This window comes from Rhamphochromis sp. 'chilingali' (genome assembly GCF_963969265.1).
Source record: "Rhamphochromis sp. 'chilingali' genome assembly, chromosome: 2".
NCBI lineage: Eukaryota > Metazoa > Chordata > Actinopteri > Cichliformes > Cichlidae > Rhamphochromis > Rhamphochromis sp. 'chilingali'.
The window spans coordinates 923,398-947,018 of record NC_137930.1 but is presented as its reverse complement, the minus strand read 5'-3'; the positions used below and the strand labels follow the sequence as shown (position 1 = coordinate 947,018).

At 47.5% G+C, this 23,621-nt stretch overlaps 1 protein-coding gene across 1 annotated transcript in view; it reads right to left on the bottom strand.

The window, feature by feature from the left end:
* Nucleotides 1–13,811, bottom strand: part of rpgrip1l (RPGRIP1 like) — a 24,744-nt gene extending 10,933 nt beyond the window's left edge. Inside the window, exons 1-17 of the mRNA XM_080875320.1 lie at nucleotides 13,724–13,811; nucleotides 12,981–13,076; nucleotides 12,674–12,818; nucleotides 12,201–12,511; nucleotides 11,987–12,086; nucleotides 4,250–4,393; nucleotides 3,795–3,900; nucleotides 3,214–3,360; nucleotides 3,067–3,140; nucleotides 2,814–2,953; nucleotides 2,604–2,710; nucleotides 2,482–2,532; nucleotides 2,197–2,379; nucleotides 1,953–2,070; nucleotides 1,405–1,857; nucleotides 469–572; nucleotides 21–357 (exon numbers count right to left, since the gene is read on the bottom strand). Of these exons, the coding sequence (XP_080731446.1) occupies nucleotides 21–357; nucleotides 469–572; nucleotides 1,405–1,857; nucleotides 1,953–2,070; nucleotides 2,197–2,379; nucleotides 2,482–2,532; nucleotides 2,604–2,710; nucleotides 2,814–2,953; nucleotides 3,067–3,140; nucleotides 3,214–3,360; nucleotides 3,795–3,900; nucleotides 4,250–4,393; nucleotides 11,987–12,086; nucleotides 12,201–12,511; nucleotides 12,674–12,818; nucleotides 12,981–13,068 (2,608 nt within the window). The 5' untranslated portion in view covers nucleotides 13,069–13,076; nucleotides 13,724–13,811. The remainder of the gene's footprint in view (nucleotides 1–20; nucleotides 358–468; nucleotides 573–1,404; nucleotides 1,858–1,952; nucleotides 2,071–2,196; nucleotides 2,380–2,481; nucleotides 2,533–2,603; nucleotides 2,711–2,813; nucleotides 2,954–3,066; nucleotides 3,141–3,213; nucleotides 3,361–3,794; nucleotides 3,901–4,249; nucleotides 4,394–11,986; nucleotides 12,087–12,200; nucleotides 12,512–12,673; nucleotides 12,819–12,980; nucleotides 13,077–13,723) is intronic.
* Nucleotides 13,812–23,621: the final 9,810 nt, after the last annotated feature.

The following is a 23,621-nucleotide window of genomic DNA, read 5'->3' as shown; positions in this document are numbered from 1 at the left end:
GCTACAAACACCTGACTCACCTGTGAGGCTCTCGTCGTGGGTCAGCGTCCTCAGAGGGACTCGGGCCTTCCCCAGGTACGTGTCCATCTGCTCCTCTTTGTAGTCGAACACGTAGAACTGAAGGACCTCCGACTTCAGGTACCGGTCCAGGTCCGCATCCATCGAGACGGAGTACGACCTGAGGTCATGGAAGTCGGGGTCCTGGCGGTTGTGAACGGTGGCGGTGGGGTGGTCGGGGAAGTGAAAGAACTTGTAGACGACATAGGGGCTCGGCTGCCAGGAGCCTCGCGGCTGAAGGCCGGAGCAGCGGCGGACGGTGATGAAGAGCTCGTTCCAGTCGCCGGTCGTTGGCGGAGGCTGAGGAGAAACGACACGAGTGAGAACCTTCACCTGCTCAGGTGTGTGTACACCGTGGGTGTATCCTCCTGCTCGTGTATCTGAGTGATGACGGGTGATGATGAAGCTCACCGCCTTCATCTTCTCTCGGTACAGTCGCAGCGTCTCCGTCATGGGCACCCTCAGCCTGAGCCAGAACTCCAAGGAGCCGAAGCAGCGCGCCTCATCACGCGACCCTGAAAGAGGTTTGCACACGAGCGTTCATCTGACGACGCGTTTTCATCGAGCATCACCGACAGTCGCCGAGTCTACCGTCATCGTCAAGTACAGCCGCCAGCCCGCAGACCGCGTGGATCCGGCCGTCACTGAGCTGGCTCGCGGGTCACACGGCCCCTCATGACACACAGGAAGGTAAATATCCAGGTTGTGTCCTCGGCCCTACTCTCACCTTGTACATATTTGAGCTTAGAGCGGACATGAGGCGCTCCCCTTATAAAGGCTAATTTACATTAGATGTAACGTCATGTGGTTGGTTGCAGCTAACAGACTCACATTAGTTTATGTTAAGTCTGCTAGCCACAACCAACCAAACTCATGACGTCATGTTCCGTACTGACAGCAGATGGCGCTAAACATCTTTTTAAAGAAGCGTCTCTTCTTCCTCAGACCTCCACCTCCCTCTGAAGGTGGAGGAACAGCATCGGGATAGACGAGCTCTCCAAAGAGCGGTGCGCTCTGCTGGATGCACCGCTCGCTCAGAGCTCCCTGACCTGCAGTGTGTCCACACCGAGTGATGCTGGACTGGACTCTCTACACTGCTCATGCACTTAATAACAAAATAATGTACTTTAGTGATGCACCCGGTAACGGTTGTTCACTGCTCGCTGTCGGTCTGCACCTGTTCAGTGTTGTTCTTGTGTCTGTGTGTGTCTGTGTGTGTCTGTGTGTGTGACAAATGAAACATGGACTCTGTCAGTGAGCCTGAGCCTTTACACGAGCAGCTCTTTGGCTGTCTCTCAGTCTGTGCTTATGTCAGTCTCTCCCTCCCCCCACAGACCAATGACTCACCGACGAGCGCCACGCTGCCGTGAACCTTCCCGTCCTGTTCCAGCAGCTGCTGCAGATGAAGCTCGCCAGCCGCCAGCGTCCTCCAGTCCAGACCGAGCGCTTCGTGCAGCTCCACCCTCACCGCGCCCCGGTGGAGGTAGTCGAGGAAGCGTTCGTCCACGCTAACCACGTACTTAGAAGTAAAGTTGTATTTTGGACTGTGGCCCGTCACCACCGGTGTGGCGTGCAGCTCGAACACGTAGAAGGCGTACGTACAGAAGGTGGCGGGCTCAGCTTCGCCCAGCATCTGCAGGGCAGAGCCAGACAGCGTGACGCCTACTATCTGAAGCTCCAGCAGGTTTTCTCCACTCTCCAGGTGAAGCGCTTCGCCAGATTCGTCGGCCTCGTCCTCAGCTGTGGCGTCCGCTTTGACGCTGTAGGTTTTGGTCCCGTAGGCGATGTCTCTGAGCTGAGCTGCGGAGCAGAGAAACCTCATCATCAACGGTTCATTTATTCTTTAAACTGAACATCAGCAGGAGAACTGGATGGATGCTTGGGTGGGCGGGAACCTTCCAGTTTCCTGATCTTCGTTGCCCTGGCGTCCAGCAGCTGAGCCTGGCGTTCTAGCTTCTGCTCGTACTCGAGTTTGTCGGCGTCCATCTTGCGTAGCGCGGCGTCCAGCTCGGCCTGCGGCCACAAGAAAGGAAATAGATTCTGCTCAGCACAACAAACGTGATCAGGTTCCACTCTGACCCCTCCCCTTGCTGCTTTGCATACAGTAAGAATAAAAGTGGGCGGGTGTGTTTGCTCCACCTTGTAGCCTTGGCTGATCCGGCTCTCCGTGCTCAGGAGGCTCCGGGTCTTTTCCAGCTCCTGGATGGTTTCGGCGTGAGCGGCTCGCAGCTCCTTAATGGCGTTTTCCATGCTGGTGCCGCCCGTTTCCTCCTCCGCCTCCCTCAGGAAGTCCAGATCTCCACTCCTCTGGGATTTACGTGTCTGATAGACGATGATGTTACAGACAAAAGGCGAGACGTGAGACTGAATCTGGGCTGTGTATGATCGCAGTAACGACGGCAGCGGCGTGTGACGGGCACTCACTTTGACGAGCAGCAGCGCCTCGGTGAGTTCGGCCACGTCATAGTCGCTCCCCTGTGAAGAGCACGGTGATGTCACACACACCAAACCTGCAGCAGGCGAGAGGATTTGATTCATCTGCTCACCCGACTGTAAAACTTGAGCTGCTCGTTCAGTTCCTCCAGCTGCTGCTTCTGCTGCAGGAACTGCACCTCCAGCTTCTGATTTGCTTCTTTCAGCTTCTTGTTTGTGTCTGAAAAACAATCAGAGGGAGGAAATCGGTCGCCACGTTCACCCTCGGCGCTCTCACGGGACACGGAGCGGTCTTAATGGGCAGGTAGGGGGCGTACCCGTACCTCTCTCGGCCTTGACTTTGTCGAGGATCTCGTTTTTGTCAACGAGGTCGGCCTTGAGCGCCGTCTCCAGCTGAGAGATCTGAAGCTTCAGCCGCTGCTCCTGAAGCTGCCATTTCTCCTGCTGAGAGACGTCAAAGGCGCTGCAACGAAAGGAGGAGGTGACGGAGGTCAACCTGGGCCAGGTAAGACTGAAACGTTCATGGACAAACGGCCCTCACAGCGCCGCGGCGTGTCTTCGCCTCCTTCTGCTCACCTGTTCAGCAGCTTCTCGTTGCTGTCCTTCAGCAGGTCTCTGTCCTGCTCCAGCTCGCCGATCCTCTCCTGCAGCTGAACGCACACACAGGCAGGTGAGCCACCACACCTGCACAGCAGCACACCCCTACAGCGGACTCGGGCTCACCTGCTCCATCCTCGTCCTGGAGACGCTGGCACTCTGCAGCTGCTTCTCCAGCTCCAAGCGCTTCAGCCGCTCGTTTTTCAGATCTGCCGACAGCTCGTCCACCTTCGCCATCACCGCTTCATGACTGAGCTTAAGCGTCTGCTGACTCTGCAAAACAAACGCCGCCGCTGTTAGCTCGCTCTGTGTACACACCTGACACCTGGTCTTGTTGATCTCGTCAGGCCAGCTGTGTCTGCAGATGTGTGTCAGTGCCATAAGGTGGAATTATAAACGGGAGGTTAGTCACATGATCTTTGAGCTCATCATATCCAGCTCTGGTGTTTCGTCCCTACTCATCTGCATGATTCACAGTTTAAAACAATGCTGTGCACTGAATCAAGCCCCTCCCCTCTTAAGAAATCTTTCTCCTGATTGGCTGCAGAGGGATTTGATTGCGCTTGAAGTCACAGCGTTGCATAGAAAAGTGCGATAATTTGTTCTCTCACAGACAGAGAAGATCAGTAGTGATTACTGGATGTTGATCTTGGTGCTGCAGGGTTTCAGGTGGGGGAGGAAGAGGAGGAGGCCAGGAAACGTCTCACCTCCTGCAGCTGCAGATATCGCCCCTCCAGCTCGGCCACGGTGTTGGATCTCACCGCCAGCTGCTTCTGCAGTTTGATCAGCGTCACGTTGCTGTTGACGTGCGTCCTGACAGGAAAAAACAAAGATTCATCCACAACCTCGACCTCGAGCACAGCTTTGAGTGAAGAGGTGACCACAGAAAGCGATTATTGTGAATGACAGATGCCTCGCCACAGCACGAGCTCATCTTCTGCCCTGATACGGTGAAAGCTGTTGGACTGAAACCGTGAGAAACAGGTTCTGGTGCTCCCCTCCAACAAAAACCTGAGACCAAAATATTCTCACTGGTTTTATTTAGATGGATTTTCATTTACTCAAACATAAACGACATTTTTGATGAAATAACAGGAAACATCAGAACGAGGCGCCGCTCAGCTTTACGGAAGGCTTCGTATTTAAAACCAGCAGCTCGTACCTCAGTTTGGAGCTCTGCTCCTGCCGGACCTGCAGGAGTCTCTCTTCATACTCGGCCTCCTTCCTCCTCAGCTCCTCCCTCAGCAGCTCCGATGCACCTTCCAGCTCCTCCATGCGGCTCCGCTGGGACTCGATCACATTCTCTCTGCGACACAAACATGGCGCGTCACAATCAATGAGCCTCTGAAAATGAGGGACTGTGTGTGTCACGACCTTATTTAAACCCTCCAGCTAAAGCTGCGAGTCTGCACTTCACTCACAGCGTGAATCCAGTAAAGAACTACAAAAACTGTCATTTATAAATCCTCAGAAGGAAGCTCTGTGGAGCCTTAGTTACTCTTATCTTCCTGTTTCAGTGCCGATGCCAGCTAGGAGGACACGGTAAATATTTGTGAGGAGTTTCAATGACTGATGTAAAATACCACCTTTAATAATATCCTTAATATCCAGGATATGTACTGTGTCCACCGAAAACCTGTTTAAACACCATGAAACTGTTTGACCCGATTAACAGCAAAGACCTGGAGGACATCTTAGGTCAACTGAACTCCTCCTCTTGCTGTTTAGATGTCCTGCCAACAAGTTTTTTCAAAAAGGTCTCAAAGACTTTGGAGTCAGACCTGTTACAGATCGTCAACTTTTCTTTAATGTCAGGCGTGTTTCCAGAACCACTAAAAACTGCTGTAATCAAACCTATACTGAAAAAGGACAATCTTGACAAGACACAAATGAACAACTACAGGCCGATCTCAAATCTCCCGTTTTTAAGTAAGATCATTGAAAAAGCAGTTTCTCAACAGCTCAGTTACTTCTTAAAACAGAATAACTGCTACGATGCCTTCCAGTCAGGTTTTAGACAGAACCACAGCACTGAAACCGCTCTGACCAAAGTGTTTAATGACATATGTCTGAACACAGACAGTGGAAAAATGTCAGTCCTAGTTTTACTGGATCTCAGTGCAGCATTTGATACAGTTGACCACAACATATTATTCAAACGACTGGAGAACTGGGCAGGTCTTTCAGGAACTGTACTAAACTGGTTCAAAACATACTTAGAAAACAGGAAATACTTTTGTTACGATTCGATGTTGTCAGTGTTTTGTTTTAGGCATGACTGTTATGCGTTTCCTGTTTTACTTTGAAGGTCTGTCTTATCTCAGTGTGTTCAGGTTACGCTTCCTTGTCTCGTCAGTTCTGATTTGCCCCAGCTGTGTTTCCCTCCTGTTGTCTATTCCCTGATTACTCCCTCTATGTATTTAAGCCCTGTGTTTCAGTTTGTCATGGTCTTGATTTCCCCCTGTGTTGTAAATAGTTTGTTGTATATACAGTGGGGCAAAAAAGTATTTAGTCAGCCACCGATTGTGCAAGTTCCCCCACCTAAAATGATGACAGAGGTCAGTAATTTGCACCAGAGGTACACTTCAACTGTGAGAGACAGAATGTGAAAAAAAAATCCATGAATCCACATGGTAGGATTTGTAAAGAATTTATTGGTAAATCAGGGTGGAAAATAAGTATTTGGTCAATAACAAAAATACAACTCAATACTTTGTAACATAACCTTTGTTGGCAATAACAGAGGTCAAACGTTTACTATAGGTCTTTACCAGGTTTGCACACACAGTAGCTGGTATTTTGGCCCATTCCTCCATGCAGATCTTCTCGAGAGCAGTGATGTTTTGGGGCTGTCGCCGAGCAACACGGACTTTCAACTCCCGCCACAGATTTTCTATGGGGTTGAGGTCTGGAGACTGGCTAGGCCACTCCAGGACTTTCAAATGCTTCTTACGGAGCCACTCCTTTGTTGCCCGGGCGGTGTGTTTTGGATCATTGTCATGTTGGAAGACCCAGCCTCGTTTCATCTTCAAAGTTCTCACTGATGGAAGGAGGTTTTGGCTCAAAATCTCACGATACATGGCCCCATTCATTCTGTCCTTAACACGGATCAGTCGTCCTGTCCCCTTGGCAGAAAAACAGCCCCATAGCATGATGTTTCCACCCCCATGCTTCACAGTAGGTATGGTGTTCTTGGGATGCAACTCAGTATTCTTCTTCCTCCAAACACGACGAGTTGAGTTTATACCAAAAAGTTCTACTTTGGTTTCATCTGACCACATGACATTCTCCCAATCCTCTGCTGTATCATCCATGTGCTCTCTGGCAAACTTCAGACGGGCCTGGACATGCACTGGCTTCAGCAGCGGAACACGTCTGGCACTGCGGGATTTGATTCCCTGCCGTTGTAGTGTGTTACTGATGGTGACCTTTGTTACTTTGGTCCCAGCTCTCTGCAGGTCATTCACCAGGTCCCCCCGTGTGGTTCTGGGATCTTTGCTCACCGTTCTCATGATCATTTTGACCCCACGGGATGAGATCTTGCGTGGAGCCCCAGATCGAGGGAGATTATCAGTGGTCTTGTATGTCTTCCATTTTCTGATGATTGCTCCCACAGTTGATTTTTTCACACCAAGCTGCTTGCCTATTGTAGATTCACTCTTCCCAGTCTGGTGCAGGTCTACAATACTTTTCCTGGTGTCCTTCGAAAGCTCTTTGGTCTTGGCCATGGCGGAGTTTGGAGTCTGACTGTTTGAGGCTGTGGACAGGTGTCTTTTATACAGATGATGAGTTCAAACAGGTGCCATTCATACAGGTAACGAGTGGGGGACAGAAAAGCTTCTTACAGAAGACGTTACAGGTCTGTGAGAGCCAGAGATTTTCCATGTTTGAGGTGACCAAATACTTATTTTCCACCCTGATTTACCAATAAATTCTTTACAAATCCTACCATGTGGATTCATGGATTTTTTTTCACATTCTGTCTCTCACAGTTGAAGTGTACCTCTGGTGCAAATTACTGACCTCTGTCATCATTTTAAGTGGGGGAACTTGCACAATCGGTGGCTGACTAAATACTTTTTTTGCCCCACTGTAGATGTAAATAGTTGTTGATACTGTTTTTACTCGGTAGGGGTGAGAAGCCATTTTTCTTTGGGAACCTTTTCTCCTGTTTTTGGTTAGGGAGGCAGGTAAGACACCTGTAATTTTTGTTTGGGGTTTTCTGTGAAGGTAAGCCAGCTGCATTTCATTTCTAGATTTTTTTATTGTTGTTTTGGCCATGCTCACCCTGATGCCTGCTACCTTTTGGGACTCAAACTGACTGGCTGTTGTGAAATCCGTGGTAGCTGTTTTTTGTTGGTTCGTCCTCCTTAAGAGCAGGGAGTGGGGGGGCATTTTTCCTTATTTTTATTTTCCTTATGTCGCACGCCGGTTCCCTGGGCTGGGGTGTAACACTTTCTATCAATAGGTAACTTCACATCTGAGCAGACAAGTATCACATGTGGAGTTCCCCAAGGTTCCATCTTGGGACCCCTTCTGTTTAACATTTACATGCTCCCACTGGCACAGATTATAAAGAACAACAAAATAAACTACCACAGCTATGCAGATGACACACAAATATATATCACAATGTCACCAGGAGACCGAGGCCCTGTACAGGCTCTTGGTAAATGCATTGAGGAAATTAATGACTGGTTGTGCCACAATTTTCTCCAGCTAAACAAAAACAAAACTGAGGTAATAGTCTTTGGCGCCAAAGAAAAACGATTACAGGTCACCAGAGAACTTCAATCTATACATCTAAAAACCACAAACCAGGCGAGAAATTTGGGTGTAGTGATGGATGCAGACCTAAACTTAGAAAAACACATTAAGACAACTAGAAAGTGCATTTTCTGAAGAAACTGCAGTGTGAATGCTTGAATCTGAATGTATGCACTGAAATGAATTAATTGCTGAATTTTGAGTTAAAAATATTGAATGAAATACAAAAAAAAACAACCAAATTTAACCTGAAAACAAAGGTGCTGAACTGCTAAAAGCTGAAGGTTACACAGAAGCAGAAGTTGGAAAAAAGCTGAAAATGTTTTAAATGTAAATTAGAAAACCCTAAGAAATGAGAAAAGAACATTTACAGTCAGAAAACATCTGAATGAATATTAAAAGGTCATATTCTTTGAATCACTGAATGAAGAAAATGTGATCCCTCCACTTTGATCCACACAGTTTAAAAAGTTTAAATGTCTGAGCTTTGAAAGACAAGATGTTGGAAAAAGAACAACGATGGCGACGTTTTGAGGGTAAAATGATGGCTTTAACACTGTGGACACAGCAGCAGTTGAAAGAGAAGTGCTTAAGATGAATCTTGGCACAGTGGCAGGCAGAGCTCGTTAAGCAGGCAGGTGTGAGCCTGGTTGCTATAGTGACTGCACCCAATGGCTCCATACACACGTACACAGACATGCGCCTCACTTTTGCTGCTTAAAATGAACAGAAAAGTCAGGCCGAAACAAATCGCTCCCAAATGAAAAGTATAGGTCGTATTGACGAAATTCTTTCACCGTGAGCGGCAGCAATGTCTAGTCTACCTAATTCTCAGTTTTCATGCCTGTGGAGTTTATTATATGGACGTGGTGACAGTGTAAAAACACCATGCTCTTCTGATTTTCAAACCAACCTTCTGAGCCGTTTTAACATTAGAGTCTATGGAAGTGTTGGAGGGAGGAGGCTGTGCATTGGTGACATTTATGAAAGAACCATAACACCTAGTACAATAGTAAACACATTGGATGAAAGAGGACAGCCATGGCTACGTTTTGAGGGTAAAATCATACCTGTAGAGCAAACGCTGTGGACACAGCAGCAGTTTTAAAAAAGATTTTAAGATTAATTTTTTTGCTCCTCTCACTCTAGCAGTTGAGCTGCCTCACTCTAGCCCCAACATTCCGTCCCATACACACCCATTATAAACTCTGAAACGGGTGAAAAAACATCATGAAACTTAAACTGGAACTGAAGACAAAGCATAATAGATATTGAAAAGATAAATACAAGTTGAATAGTTGAATGTCTTGTCTTCGTTTTAAAGTTTGAATGGTGGCTCTATGTCAATGTATGTGGAAGTAGTAAGAGTTTAAAAATGAGTAAGTTGAATGAGGATTTGAAGGGTATCCCCATTGAAATACATGGGAAATTTTTGTTGAATAAAGTTGAATAAAATTAAAAATATAAATGTTAAAAATGAGAAAAATAGAAGCAATCATGTCCAAAAGAATAGGAATCTAATGGTGTTTGAATGGTTTTTCTAAGTTGAATGGTTTTGAAGGAGTAGGCTTTCAAAAAACGTACGGAATAGATAATAAAATATTATAATAATAAAGATTAGAAGAACAATACTGTGAATGCTTTTCAAGCATTCACACTAATAACAAAGTCAGCTTACTATCACCTCAAGAATATATCAAGGATAAAAGATCTGATGTCTCAACAGGACCTGGAAAAACTAGTCCATGCATTCATCTTTAGTAGGCTTGATTACTGTGACAGCATCTTTACAGGTCTACCTAAAAAATCAGTCAGACAACTACAGCTCATTCAGAACTCTGCTGCTCGAGTCCTCACTAAGACCAAAAAAGTGGACCACATCAGTCCAGCTCTGAGGTCCTTACACTGGCTGCCTGTCCGTCAGAGGATAGACTTTAAAGTTCTGATGCTGGTCTATAAAGCTCTGAATGGTTTAGGACCAAAATACTAGAGATGGACCGATCCGATATTACGTATCGGTATCGGTCCGATACTGACCTAAATTACTGGATCGGATATCGGAGAAAAATAAAAAATGTAATCTGATCCATTAAATATCACGAAAGCACCTCACAAAACTTGCAACACGCCGTAACTCACCTCAGAACGTTAGCACGTCGGAGCAGTATGCATCACGTGATAGAGCGGCTGTGGCATGCGGGACCTGTCGGTGGTCTGGATAGCATGTGGAGCTTCGCTAGCAACCCGGCATTTCATCTCCGACAAAGTTATCCCCGAGAGAAGTAAAGCAAGTGTGTAAGTCCATCTCTGAATGTTTGTAAAGCATTCCTGCGTTAAGCTTAACAAACGATATATGGAGCGACTGCCTCTCCTGCTGCTACTTCAATCATGAAACTGATCAATGATCAGCTGATCGTCTCTCTTGTTTGTTTTTGGCCTACTTCGCACCAGAAAGAGGAAACCAGCGGCTGAACAACAGCAGCACGTTTAAGCTTGATCAGCTGTTGTTAGAATGTATTTAATATTACTTTCTACTCGAGGATCTTTTTCTACGTAGCTGACGCTGGTAACTGTGCAGGGGCGGATCTAGCAAAGTTTAGCCAGGGGGGCCGATAGGGCATGAACAGGGAAAAGGGGGCACAAAGACATACTTTTCTTTCTTATTCTCATTTAAAATGTCTAATAAATAAAAGCTTTTAATAAATAATTATCTGACACCCAAAGTTTTAATTTGATGTAAAATGAATAGAAGTCCATTACTGTATATAGTAACTATTAAGTCTAATATATACCCTAGTAAGCTATAGTACTTTTTCCTTTGGGAAGGTACCATCTGTGCAGTCTGCAATTTTGTTGAAGAAAGATGTTGAATCTATTTAATATTTCTTGAAAAAGAATTGATTTCTGTGCATTTTTTTTCACACTGCATCAAATTAAGGTTGATTACGTCGAGTAAGCATCATGAGGTGGAGCGTGAGGGGTGGTTCGCTATTTTTTTTTTTTTGCTGGGAGTTTGCAGCCTTATTAGTTTGGTTGCCTAATATTTCTGCTAAGTACTCTTTAAAATACCAGAATAGGGAGGATGGTGTAGGTCTAAGTTTATTAGATTGATCAGTATTGCTGAACTATGAAATATTTTTTTTTTGCATACAGGTATAACAGAATAGCTTTAGTGTAGTTGTTGTTTTAAACTTGAGTATGAACTTATACAAAATGCAGCAAGATATTTAAAAAACAGTTTTGTTGATTAAAAAACACTATATCGGATTCATATCGGTATCGGCAGATATCCAAATTTATAATATCGGTATCGGACATAAAAAAGTGGTATCGTGCCATCTCTACAAAATACATCAGTGACCTCCTGACCCAGTATGAACCTTCCAGATCCCTCAGGTCATCTGGATCCGGTCTTTTATCAGTTCCCAGAGTCAGAACCAGACACGGAGAAGCTGCATTCAGCTTTTATGCTCCTTATATCTGGAACAAACTCCCAGAAAGCCTCAGATCAGCTGAAACACTCAGTTTATTTAAATCCAGGCTGAAGACTCACCTGTTCTCAGCTGCATTTGAATAAAGCACCAAATCCACACTTTTAAGCTTAAATTTCAAAACTTGCATTTAACTACTGATTTTATCTGTTTTGATTTTATATACTGTTTCGTTTGTTTGTTTGTTTGTTAATTAGTTAGTTAGTTTGATTGTTTTAATCAATTTTAAATCATGCTTTTTATTTGTTTTTGTTTCTAATGTCTCTGTAAAGCACTTTGAACCACCTTGTTGTTGAATTGTGCTATACAAATAAACTTGCCTTGCCTTAAATAAGCTCAGGATGACTCATAGGTAAGGACGGTAATTAAGAACTGGTTCTTGTAGAGAAGTGGTTCCCTGTAGTCCAGCTGTATGGAATTGTTAGTCTGTTTGCCGATCGATCCTGCTTATGGAGTCTTGTGCTCGTGCATCCAGAAACAGCTCCATCATGCTGCTGACACAACTTCAGCTCTTTACATGCACCTGCACAGACAGCATGCTAACGCTAAGCCAGCCAAGAACCCGGAGTGATATCCTGCTTAGAGGTGTTTTTGAGCCAGAATCGATCACTAACATCTCACTGATTCCCATTCCTACTCACAGGTTGCGGATCTCTGATCTGGCCTCCTCCAGCAGACTGTGCCCATAGCGAGGCAGCAGGCCAGTCGGAGGTCGTCCTCCTCCCTCCAAACTCCTCGTACCTGCAGGAGATGAATTCACAGAGGGAAGATGGTAAAAGTTAAACAGAGAGAAAGAAAACACGCAGTTCGTGGAGCGTGATGGCAGAGAAGCTCTGGAGACGCCGCAGAACTCACTTTTAGGTCGTATTAAAGACGGAGACGACATGTCGTCTCTGAACTTCTTCAACCCCGTGTTGACTCGCGGCTGGATGCGGTCGTACGGCGTCGGCCTCTGGCTCTGACGATTGATGAGTTGATGCTTTGCCACCAGGAGGCGCTGTTTCAGCCCTTCGTTTTCGGCCTGCAGGGCCCGGACCTTCTCGTGGAGCTCCTCCATCATCTCCTCCATCTCCACGTCTCGGACCCTGGAGGATGGGGCTGTCCCTGCTGCCAGCTGCTCCATGCGGTCACGGTTGTTCATCAGCCTCTTCAGCTTTGTGCTCAGTCTGCAGAGAGACAGTTAAATTAAATGGTATATTGTTAGACACATTAAGGATTCTGGAGCTTTTTGTGTGGAAAAATATTATTGAGGAAATAAACGTGTTCTCTTTAAAGACGTGCTTTTGTTCAGTGATAAAAACGCCCCGGGCATATGGGAGAAGCCTCACTTCTTGATTAGATCATCCCGTTTGTGGCTGTGCTGTTTGAGCTGCAGCGTCTCCTCCTGCAGCCGCAGGAAGCGGTCCTCCAGCTCCTCCCGGGACACACGCGAGATGTCCAGTCGCGCACGGGCGTGCTGATAGGTCGACGACTCTGTGAGCAGAAATCAACAAATTAGCAGGTGAACAAACTGTACCACATAAAACAGAGCACTGGATTTAACCTAAAATGTAGGTTAGAATTCAACGTTTTAGTCATGCAACTGTCTGCTGGTACGTGGAGGACTCTGAAACAGCCTGATGAGTGTGGACACACCTGGTGGAGCCGGTGTGAGTCTGGAGAGGTCCACCGTGACGTCCTTGACCGGCACATCTGCTGCCGTCTCATCCCGGAGGGTTGACATGTTTCAGCCTGGACAGAAGATTCAACCGTCGGTGGCGGTTACAGACAGCTTTACGCCTTTTATAATTCATCTCTGAAGATAAATCTCTCAGTGAGGTTAAAAACACAATCGGCACAATGAATAAAAATACTTTACAATGAAAACTTAATCAGCAGCACTTCACTTTAAAGACGCCTCTAATAGCGCGGTGTTAAACGGACTGTTCACCATTTCAAAAGCACCAAAATTCAAACAGCCTAGTGTGTTACATGTATGCCGAACTTAAAACCGGCTAATTCCGATGTTTCCGAGTCTTCGACGATAATTACGAAGCCACATTTAACGCTACTTTCGACCGTGAACATTAAAACGTATAGAATTTAAAGGTGGTCTGGTACCGAGCGATGATTTAACAAAGCAGCGTTATCTTTGACCAATGGGACACACCATATTAATATCAGGTAAATAAATTAAAATATATATTATGCGTACGTGGATGTATTTCACTGAAAAGCTCTGAATCTATCGTGTTTTTTCCGCATTAGCAGCAGTAGCTAACGAGCTAGCGGAACCGTCTAATTATCAGATTGCGTGTCGCCTCAAACGCTCGTGACTCCATATTTACTTCTGACTTGTTTCCGGTCATTTTTCTGGTAACATCTGACGCATTTCTTACCTTTTACAACGACTTTGTTCAGTTTAACTCACGGTTGCTACTGAAAACATAAACGCTCATCACGTCGTTATGGTACAACAGCGCACGCGCTGTGCGAAGAGCCTTCTGGGAGTTGTATTTTTTGTTCCTCTTTTTTAGCAGTCAAAGGCTTTCCTAGCTTATATTTCCCTCTAGAATATGACACAGTATAAACCACCAGTGATTAAATGCTCTTAAAGCTGTTTCGAGTTTAATAAGAAGGACTTTTGTGTGTGAACGTGTCTGTTTCCTGCTGATTTTCATGCAGAAACCCTCTCTCCTGTCTGTCAGCTGTATCTCTGACTCTGGGCCAATTTGGGGACTTTGTCTGACCTGACTTTACATGTTAGCGTACTTTCATGAACTGGCGATGGATCTAATTTAGCACCCTGAGATGAGCGTCGGCAGGCCAGGATAAGCTCAGTCGGCATGTCAGTGTTCGCTGGGCCGTGACAGTCTCCCATCACTGCTGCTGCTTCTTCCAGGCATAACCTTTGAACCCTCCTCCCCGCAAACACATCTTCCCCCGTGTGTTCGGCCTGCGGCAAGCAGGCGCGGATCTGTCAGCGAGTCAGCCTGTCGTTGAAATCTATGATGCCTGCTGGCTTCTTGTTCAACAGGCCGTGCCCACGTTGGTGCAACAACTGTCAAGCACATGATCAGACGAGCATGGAGGCCCGTCTTAGCCTCCTATTGTAATATAGGCAGATTTTCCCTCAAACATCCAGCAGTCATGGCTTTTATTCAACTGGAGCCACGGGGGGGAGGTCAAAGTCTGTTACTGTCAGGCACTGAAAGGAGAGGCCAGATCAGCCGCCTACTGTAAATCTGCTTCTTCTTTCAGCTGCTGCATTCATAGCTCCACTGCACAGCGGATCATCTGCCTCCATCTCCTCCTATCCCAGCATCCTCCTCCGTCTGAGCTCTTCTCCTCCTGCCTGGCAGCTTCATCTTCATCCTTTTTTATCAGTAATAGTCCCTGCACCCACCTCCTCTCACTGATCTGCATCGTCGTTATCATACGATCCTGTGACTGTCCCAGATGTGACACTAGATGGCAGCTGGTTAACGTGTGAGCAGCTGAGGATCCTCCACCAGTCACAGTAATGATGACGGCAGTGAGCCTCTGTGAGGACAAATCACTCGGCTAATCTGATGACACAGATGAAGTCGCAGCCTCTTTAACAACCAGCTCAGAATTTAATGGGGAGTTATGTGGTTCAGACAAAACGTGAGGGAAAGAAAGAGAGAGACCTCTGAGTGCTCAACATACAGAAGATGCATAATTATGTGTCTGAAACGGGTGGGCAATCTCACCTTGGGTCAACACACCTGAATCACATGATTAGTTCCTTACCAGGCCTCTGGAGAACTTCAGGACATGTTGAGGAGCTAATTTAGCCATTTAAACCAGCTGTGTTGGTTCGAGGACACATCTAAAACCTGCAGGGACACCGCCCCTCGTGGACTGAGATTGCCCACCCCTGGTCTAAAAGCACGAAGACAGGAAACAGAGCTGGGCAGTAAAACTGCTGCAGGATGACTTTGATACTGAACAGCCTGTAGAAAAATGTTTGGAAGAAGGTGGGACTGAAAATCTGACAGAAAAACAGTAAAAACTGAAAATAGATGCAGAAAAATGTTTCAGATTAACAACATGTTAGCTGCTGTTGGTCACCACAATTCGCATATTAATGATCAAAGAACTGAGCTCACAGTTCATTCAGTGGTGCTGGTTTCAGTTATTGTGCAGATGTTTACAAGGTTGGAGACCTGCAGTCAGCTGACACTGAAGAAGTCACCTGATGATGATGAAACTGAAAACATCCAGATGAACAGGATCAACTTTCTGGGATTTCCTGACCTGGATGACTGAGCACGCGTGAGACAGTAGTCTGGATATTATAGAGCTATTTCTTATACTCTGTGAACTTTGTAACATATAGTTTTATTTCATTTAGTTCAGTGTGTTACTGTCTGATGTAAATTATTGTTCTAATGAATAAACGGTGGTAATCCTGCAACAGTGTAAACGAACAGACGCTACAAATACTGTAAATATGAACAGAGTAATTACAGTAACTGAAAATACAGCTTTATGCTGATGATATATTTTGCTGTAAAAAGTTTGTGCAGTAACTTGTTTAAAGTAACCGACTGTGTTACCTGTGCAGAGTGCACGATCATCCTCCCCACATACTGTTCGTCATGGAGCACATCACTGACTCGCTGTCAGTGTTCCTGTTCCAGGAATGAAGGAGAACTCCTTTGATGCCTGCTGTGAGTAAAGCTGCTTTAGTGGCCTCGCTCTGGCCCCCGAGCCATACATTTAGCACCTCTGGTCTGAATGTCATAACTAGTAAAAACCCAGAGACTTGTTCAGAACCAAAACTTCGTCTCAGTTTAATTAGTTTTATTTCCACAGCTTCACACAAAGAAACCTGTTGTTTGATTGACTGTCATGTGATCAGCAGTTTGTTCTGGACTCGGTTTGAGGAGAAAGCAAGAGGAGCGTCTGGGATCTGACGCAAACATCGTGTCAGGAATTGAACACACCTTCTGTTTATCTTCCATTATAAGTAAAGTTATTGAGACGAACCTGACACGCTCGGGGTGTACGAGTCACCTTTGGAGCCATCACAGGACGTGCATGTGCAGGACTTCCTGTTTGGGAGCAGAACTGTTCTGCTTTTTGCAGAATTTGAACTATTTCTCTTGTTTTCAGTTAAAACGTCAGAGCGCAGGGAGCAGCTGGTGACGAGTCCGCAAACATGAAACCGCAGACAGCACGGCGCTCATCCTGATAACTCATCACACAGTTATGTTTTTGGTACTCAGCGTGTTTAAATACCTGAATTAGACGCCCGAGCCACATTTTCCTAATATGTACAACATCAGGGAGCAAAATAGTTTCCACGTTGTGTTTGTCCTCTCGTCAGTAAAATATCAGGAAGTTTAGTTTTTTAGTTTTCCTCAGTCCAAGCTCACTCTCGCTGACAGCGTTTCCTGTGGTGCTGACAGCTGCTCACTACTGGTCCGAGAGCAGCAGGAGCAGTAATCAGAGTATTTCGTTAGTAATCAGAGTAGTTGATGGAGCTGGTTGTTGGTTGGATAAAGAACACTTCATTTGCAGTGTGAATGTGTCCTCCGAGCAGAGGACATGTGACCTTGTGTGTCGGGGGTCACGCCTCGGGCGCCGCCGCCGCTCTGACAGACGTGTAAACAGGTGCGGCCGTTGTTGCAGCGACAGCTGATCTCAGTTGGCACCTGAGCCGAGCCAATTAAAGCCGAGCCAGTTGGGGCGGCCCTCTGTGACTGTACGGCAGCACGTTTGGGCCGCTGCGCCGAGGCCTCCTGACGTCGTTAACGTGGGCGGAGACAGCAGCGGGAGAGGAGGAAGTGGCTCGGGAGAGACGAGGGGAGATTTATGGTAATGAGATGAGCTGCAGGGATCCAGCATTGGTCACAATCAGACGGCGAGTCCGAACATTTTTCCACCTCAGGATCAGAACAGCTGGAGACAAAAACGATACCTGTTCAGGTTAAAGGCGGAGCTCTCTTCAGCGTGTTTCCATAACATGCCGTCATGTGTTCCGAATGGTGAAGTAGGGAGAATGAAGCAGTTCCTTCCTGCTGCTGTTAGTGGTTTGGTGTGGCTATGAGAGGGAGGCTGTTGGAGCAAGCACCACCTCCACCTCCACCCACTGTGCAGAAGCAGCGGTCCAGGCTGATGGCAGCTCCTGCCTCAGGTTCCTGGGGCCTGCAGTCTCCCGCTCCGGCCCTCACACCTGCCTGCTGAGCGTGGACAGTCTCCACTGACGTCTGTAAGACCGAAGCCTCATTAAAATAACACGAATACATCACCTCACCAATCACAGCGTTGTGTAGATGCTTTGTGGTCTGGATGGTTATTGATGCCTCAGGTGCTCGAGCCGGTTACTCCTGACTTCCTCTCTGAATCCTGCTCGACCTCTCGAAGGTCAGATTTGCAAGTTTCTCTGTGACAGCAGCTGTCAATGAGTAAGTTGGGGCCATCTTCCTGATGTACTCGTGGATGCTCGTTGTCTCATCCTGGACTGTGGTGCTGACACTCACCAGTCCCCGGCCTCCTTCTGCTTCGCGTACAGTCTCAGGGTGCTGGACTTGGGGTGAAACCCTCCATGCATGGTCAGGAGCTTCCTGGTCTTGATGTCAGTGGCTTCTATCTCCTCCTTTGGCCAAATTATTATCCCAGCAGGGTACCTGATCAGGGGCAGGGCGTAGCCCGCATCTTGTTCTTACTCTTCAGCTGACTCCTCAGGACTTGGGTTAGCTCTGTGTTAAAATCATCCGAACTGAATTCACACTTTCACACTGATGTGGTCTGTCAGGGTTTTCTCCTGTGAGACTCTGGATTTCCCATGAACCGCCTGACCCCGCTGCGTGTCTGTCGGCGCCCTGCCACCCCACTGTGTCAGATTTTGGGTGTAAATCCACAGAAACCTGCAGGATGGACTCAGTAAATCCTGCCATTAAGGCTGGCTCGCCCTGCCATCTGGCTCTTGGAACATGTGACCCTCACAGTGTTTGTCTTTAATTATGCCGCCGTGACTCAGCCGACCTCGGCTAACTACATGTAATCAGCTCAGATTTGACTAATGGGCAGAGTTTGATGAGCCCCAGGCTCGCTCGTCTCGACCCGGCTGTTTCTAAGCCCTCGCTGGAAGACCCCAAGTTCATTTGGACCGAAGCACAACAGCCAGTCGGGGAATGTTTTCCTTCCAAAATAAAACCGATAGCTGGAGTCAGTTTCACACCTCACTAACATAAATGTGTAGCTAGTCTTTATTAGTTCTGTCTCTACAGAAGAGAAGATGAATCATTACACACAGTTTCTTAAAGCTGCACGCTCTCTGATGTCCAGCAGGGGGCGACTGGTCTGACTCCTCAGAGAGGAGCAGGAAGCAGGTCCACAGTCACTTCCTCTTTAGATTCACCGAGCTGAGCCAGAGCACCGAACAGTCCTTCACACGCTAAGACCCTGAGACTCTCAGGACCACCTCTGAGCTGTCACCCATCTACCTGTAAACCTCCACACGCTACAGTTACGGGTCATCGGGACGCACAGAGGTTTGTCTCGTCTGTCAGTCTGTGAAGCTGCCAAAGGAGCGTGAACACCACATCATGTCAGTCTGAGGCTGTTGGAGGGAGTCGCAGAGACGTTTGCAGCTACCGCCTGTTCAGACCCCGGCAGCAGAACGCTTTTAGCGTGTTTAAAGAACACGCCGAACACGTTTTCGAGTCCTTCCACTTTCGTGGCTCGTTGATCTGCTGGTTCTTTGCTCTGCGCTCGAGCGCTCACCTGGCCCCCAAAATGGAAGCTAGGTGAGATTTTAACACGATGGCGTCTGACAGCATCACAGACGGCGCTGGGCGACTTGTGGAGAAGACAGCGCCTTGGATCACGGGAGATAAATCACGCGAGATCACGCTCTGAGAGCGCATGTCGCTTCCTCCCAAAAACACGGCAGACGTTTTGTCATCTCGGCGAGTTTCTAGGAAAATGTTTGAAGTCTGAGGCGAGGTCGGCAGGTCGCTCCTCTGAACCGTCATCTTCTTTAAAGCATGCAGTCAGATGCCTCAAAGACGGCGAGCGGTGACGTCTAATCCGAGCCTCTGGGGATCACGCGCGCCTGTTTTAAAGAAGACGAGGGTGTCAATTAAGAAGAAAAAAACTTCAAAACGGAGGCGATTAAACTTTGAAATCTTTAAAATGCTCCCTGCTGAATTGTCTTCTGTGAGGTCGTCGGAGCGCACGGCTCCGCTCCGCAGCGCATGGCGAGGCCAGACAAGTGGTATTTATTTACTCTGCCCGGGCTGTCAGCGTTTCTGTCACGCTGCTTTTAAAGAGCTCGCCGTGACACATCCCGTCAGCTCTGCGTCGACGGGACGCTCGGCAGAGACGATACCGACAGCTGTAATTATATCTCTGTCGACTTCCAAACCGTTTCCTGACGCTGCTGGACCAACAAAGGCCACCTTCACACGGATGTTTCTACAGTCAGAGGCACGAAGGCTTCATTTAAGGAGACGATAACGAGCCGTCACGTCCTCCACCCTCCTCTTCGTAACCTTCAATTACAAACTGAGAGCCACCGAGGTCTCGCCAAAAACCGCACACACACCGTCTTTATTATAATAATTACAAACGGCGCTGCTGTCATATCAGAGACGAAGCTTCCTCCGTGCGTGGCACCGATCTCCAACACGAAGCAGATTAAAGCAGAAATCGCAGCACATGCAGGACGGCGCCGAGTGTTTGGGTCCTCCGTACGAAAAGAGAGAGACGAACAAAGTCACAGTATTTTATTTATGTGTGTTCGTTATCTCCACGCAGTGGGAACAGGAAGTGATACATTTGTCTGATGACCAATTAGAGTCTAGGTCCACCAACAGGAAACGCCTCTGCACCTGGATGTGCGTGCAGGTGTGTGAGCCTGTGTCAAACTGTCCAACATGGCGGGTGCGACTACAGTGACCTGGTGGTTACCTTAAAGCCATCCGCTCGTGTTTTCAGGTTAACCACAGCTGTCAGGGGGAGGAGTCACACGCCTCAGTAGAGAGTAAACAGGTGGGAATAGAGGTGTGGTCTTTGTTACCTGCCATCATTTTTTTGTTCTGCTGACAATGTCGCATCGTTTCGTGAGTCTAACAGGGCGTCACTCTCTGATAAGCATCGCTCATTTACTCGCCGCCCGCGGGCCGGCTTCCTTAGCCCCGGGTTCGCTCGGCTGTCGCTGGTCACTTAGATCAATATGAGCTTTCATGATGGAGTCCAGCGCTGTTTGGAGCGACTCGCTCCAAACTCGCTCCAAACAGCGCTGCGGTTTCCTGTAGTTTTTGAGAACACGTCGTTTAATCTCAACACAAACATCTTTGTTTGAATCTTTGCTGGAAACATGCAGCGCACACATCAGCACGAGATTCAGGAAGACGTTTCAGATTCAGATCCGCTCACATCATTTCACATCCATGTGTCTGTCACGCCCCTGTAACAGAAACAACTCTGACCTCTGACCTCTGAAACCCGCCTTTCTTTTCTCCTGACTCACAGACCCGCCCCCCTCTGTAGGGGACACCTCCCGCTCTGATGCCACAGCTTTCACTCAGAGGTTGAACATTAGTCTTAAATAACTGTGAGTTTAGCGTTCAGTGCGTGGGTGGAGTCTCTGTCGCTAACACGCCATTCAGCGTCTCTGCAGAAAGAAGTGATGCTTTATTTGCAGCACAGCGAGCGCGGCTCACACGGAGCTGAAGGTGCGGGTAAATGCAGATTCAGACGTTGTCGTGTGACCATGCGTGCTGTAAATACCCTGTCAGCTGTCACGTGGCCCCTACTTGGCCACCCTCCCAACTTTAGCTGTCCTCCAAATTGCTGTTGACACCGTGGAGAGGCGTCTCATATCAATCTGTAATGGCTTCTGATGACAAACTCCATGGTTGGAGGACCGTGTAATCTCCCGCAATTAATTACAGCGCGCGGGGCTTTCCAGCCCATCGAGCGGCACCCGCTAAACGGCTGAGCTGAGGCAGATGCTGTGTGTGTGTCCTCAGAAAACATCTGCACATTCAGCAGTTAATTACCTGCACCAGTTCCCCCAGTCCATCAGTACCAGTTTGCTCCCACAGAGCATCAGCAGTGTCTGAAAATCTGAGGAAGCATCGTTTAAAGGGCCAATTCACACACTTTCTCTGTGATGCCTTTGAGATGAAGGAGGAGAGGAGGAGCTGCTCTAAACCGAACGGATTCAGGCCCGAGGGCGTGGCGTGCAGCGATGTGACGTGGTGCTGACATCAGTGTAAAGATCTCAGACTGAACCGCCGCTCTCCGCCGCCTGACGAGTGTCTCCTCCTATCCCAGCATGCTCCTCGGACACGTCCTCCTCCACTACACCCATGAACCTCCTCCTTGTCTCCTCCTGCCTGCAGCTCCACTCTCCCTCCTCTGCACAGAACTGAAAACGTGAGACAGTTATTACAGCGCTGTATTTAGTTTCAGCAAGTTTCCACGGTGGATTTGTGTGTTTCAGTTTTTATTGTTTGAAAATGTCTTTCAGTGAACAATCTGTGTGTGCAAACCTGGTAAAGACCTATAGTAAACGTTTGACCTCTGTTATTGCCAACAAAGGTTATGTTACAAAGTATTGAGTTGTATTTTTGTTATTGACCAAATACTTATTTTCCACCCTGATTTACCAATAAATTCTTTACAAATCCTACCATGTGGATTCATGGATTTTTTTTCACATTCTGTCTCTCACAGTTGAAGTGTACCTCTGGTGCAAATTACTGACCTCTGTCATCATTTTAGGTGGGGGAACTTGCACAATCGGTGGCTGACTAAATACTTTTTTGCCCCACTGTATCTGTTATTAACCTCTGTCTCTCTTCCACAGCATGTCTTTATCCTGTCTTCCTTCTCTCACCCCAACCAATCACAGCAGATGGCCCCGCCCCTCCCTGAGCCTGGTTCTGCCGGAGGTTTCTTCCTGTTAAAAGGGAGTTTTTCCTTCCCACTGTCGCCAAAGTGCTGCTCATAGGGGCTCATATGATTGTTGGGGGGGTTCTCTGTTTTCTCTGTATTATTGTAGTTCCTTTACAGTATAAAGCTCCTTGAGATGCTATAAAAGTCAAATAAAATACTAAGAACTGTGCAGACATGGTGTGGATTTGGAGCATCGTAGGTGTGGGGGCTCTTGCAGAGAGGGACTGCTCGCTGTGGTCTCTCTGCCACATTTAGCTGCTGTAATCGATCTTTAAACGACGTCCCGTCCTCAGAGGGATCAAACCTGGTTTCTGGAGAGTTACAGTGAATATATGTGCACCATTAAAGAGACACGGTTTGTTAGACTGACAGTAAACGGCTCCGCCAACTGCAGCCCGGGGCGAGAGACTCCGACTCACACAGGAGGAGATGGAGAGCGAGAGGGCGGAGGACCTGGCGGTGTGCCTGATTAGAAGGAGAGCAGTGGAGTGGAAAACTCATTAAACAATGGATAAGCCTCTTAATCAAATCAATAGCTAAAGTAACTCCAACCTGATAACTGTTATCAAAGCGCAAGCAAAGCCGCAGCCTTCTCACATTTTAATTAGAGGCGAGGAGAGCAAGCTTAACGAGGGGAGGACCGCAGAGAGGGAGGCGAAGGAGCCCAGGAGGAGGCGAGTGGAGGAATGAGGCACTTTATCCCAAACATGAAAAGAGCAGCAGGTTTAAAGGACCAGTTCATCCACATCAGATGCAGAAATACTGCTCAGTAATCGAATTATTCAGATTAGCAGTTAGAGCGCTCCGGTGACTTCTGCGCCTCCACCGAGCTGACAGCTGGTATGAGCTGTGCGGTTTCCTCCCGCTGCTGCGACGATCAGATGCAGCTCTGCAGGCTTTAGAGAGAGGACGCCTTGGTCCTTCCAAACAGCCGTACCTGTTCAGTCTGTCTAATTCTACTGTCATGAACTTTAACATTTAGCCTGCTGACTGAGGCCTGGATGGAGCTCTGGAGTCTGAGCTCAGGGCGGAGATCGCGGCTTCAAAGCCTCGACTTTCACGCTGCTCTTCTCTCTGAATCATTTTGTGTGGGTTGTGTTCTGTAAAGCAGTTTCACCCCGGTTCTTTTTTTATTCCTCAGGCCTCCAGAGACGGCACCGGACTCAGTAAATGGCCTGTATTTGTATAGCGCTTTACACCTCCAGTCATCCACCCATTCACACACTGGTGATGGCAGCTACATGTAGCCACAGCCACCCTGGGGTGCACTGACAGAGGCGAGGCTGCCGGACACTGGCGCCACCGGGCCCTCTGACCACCACCAGTAGGCAACGGGTGAAGTGTCTTGCCCAAGGA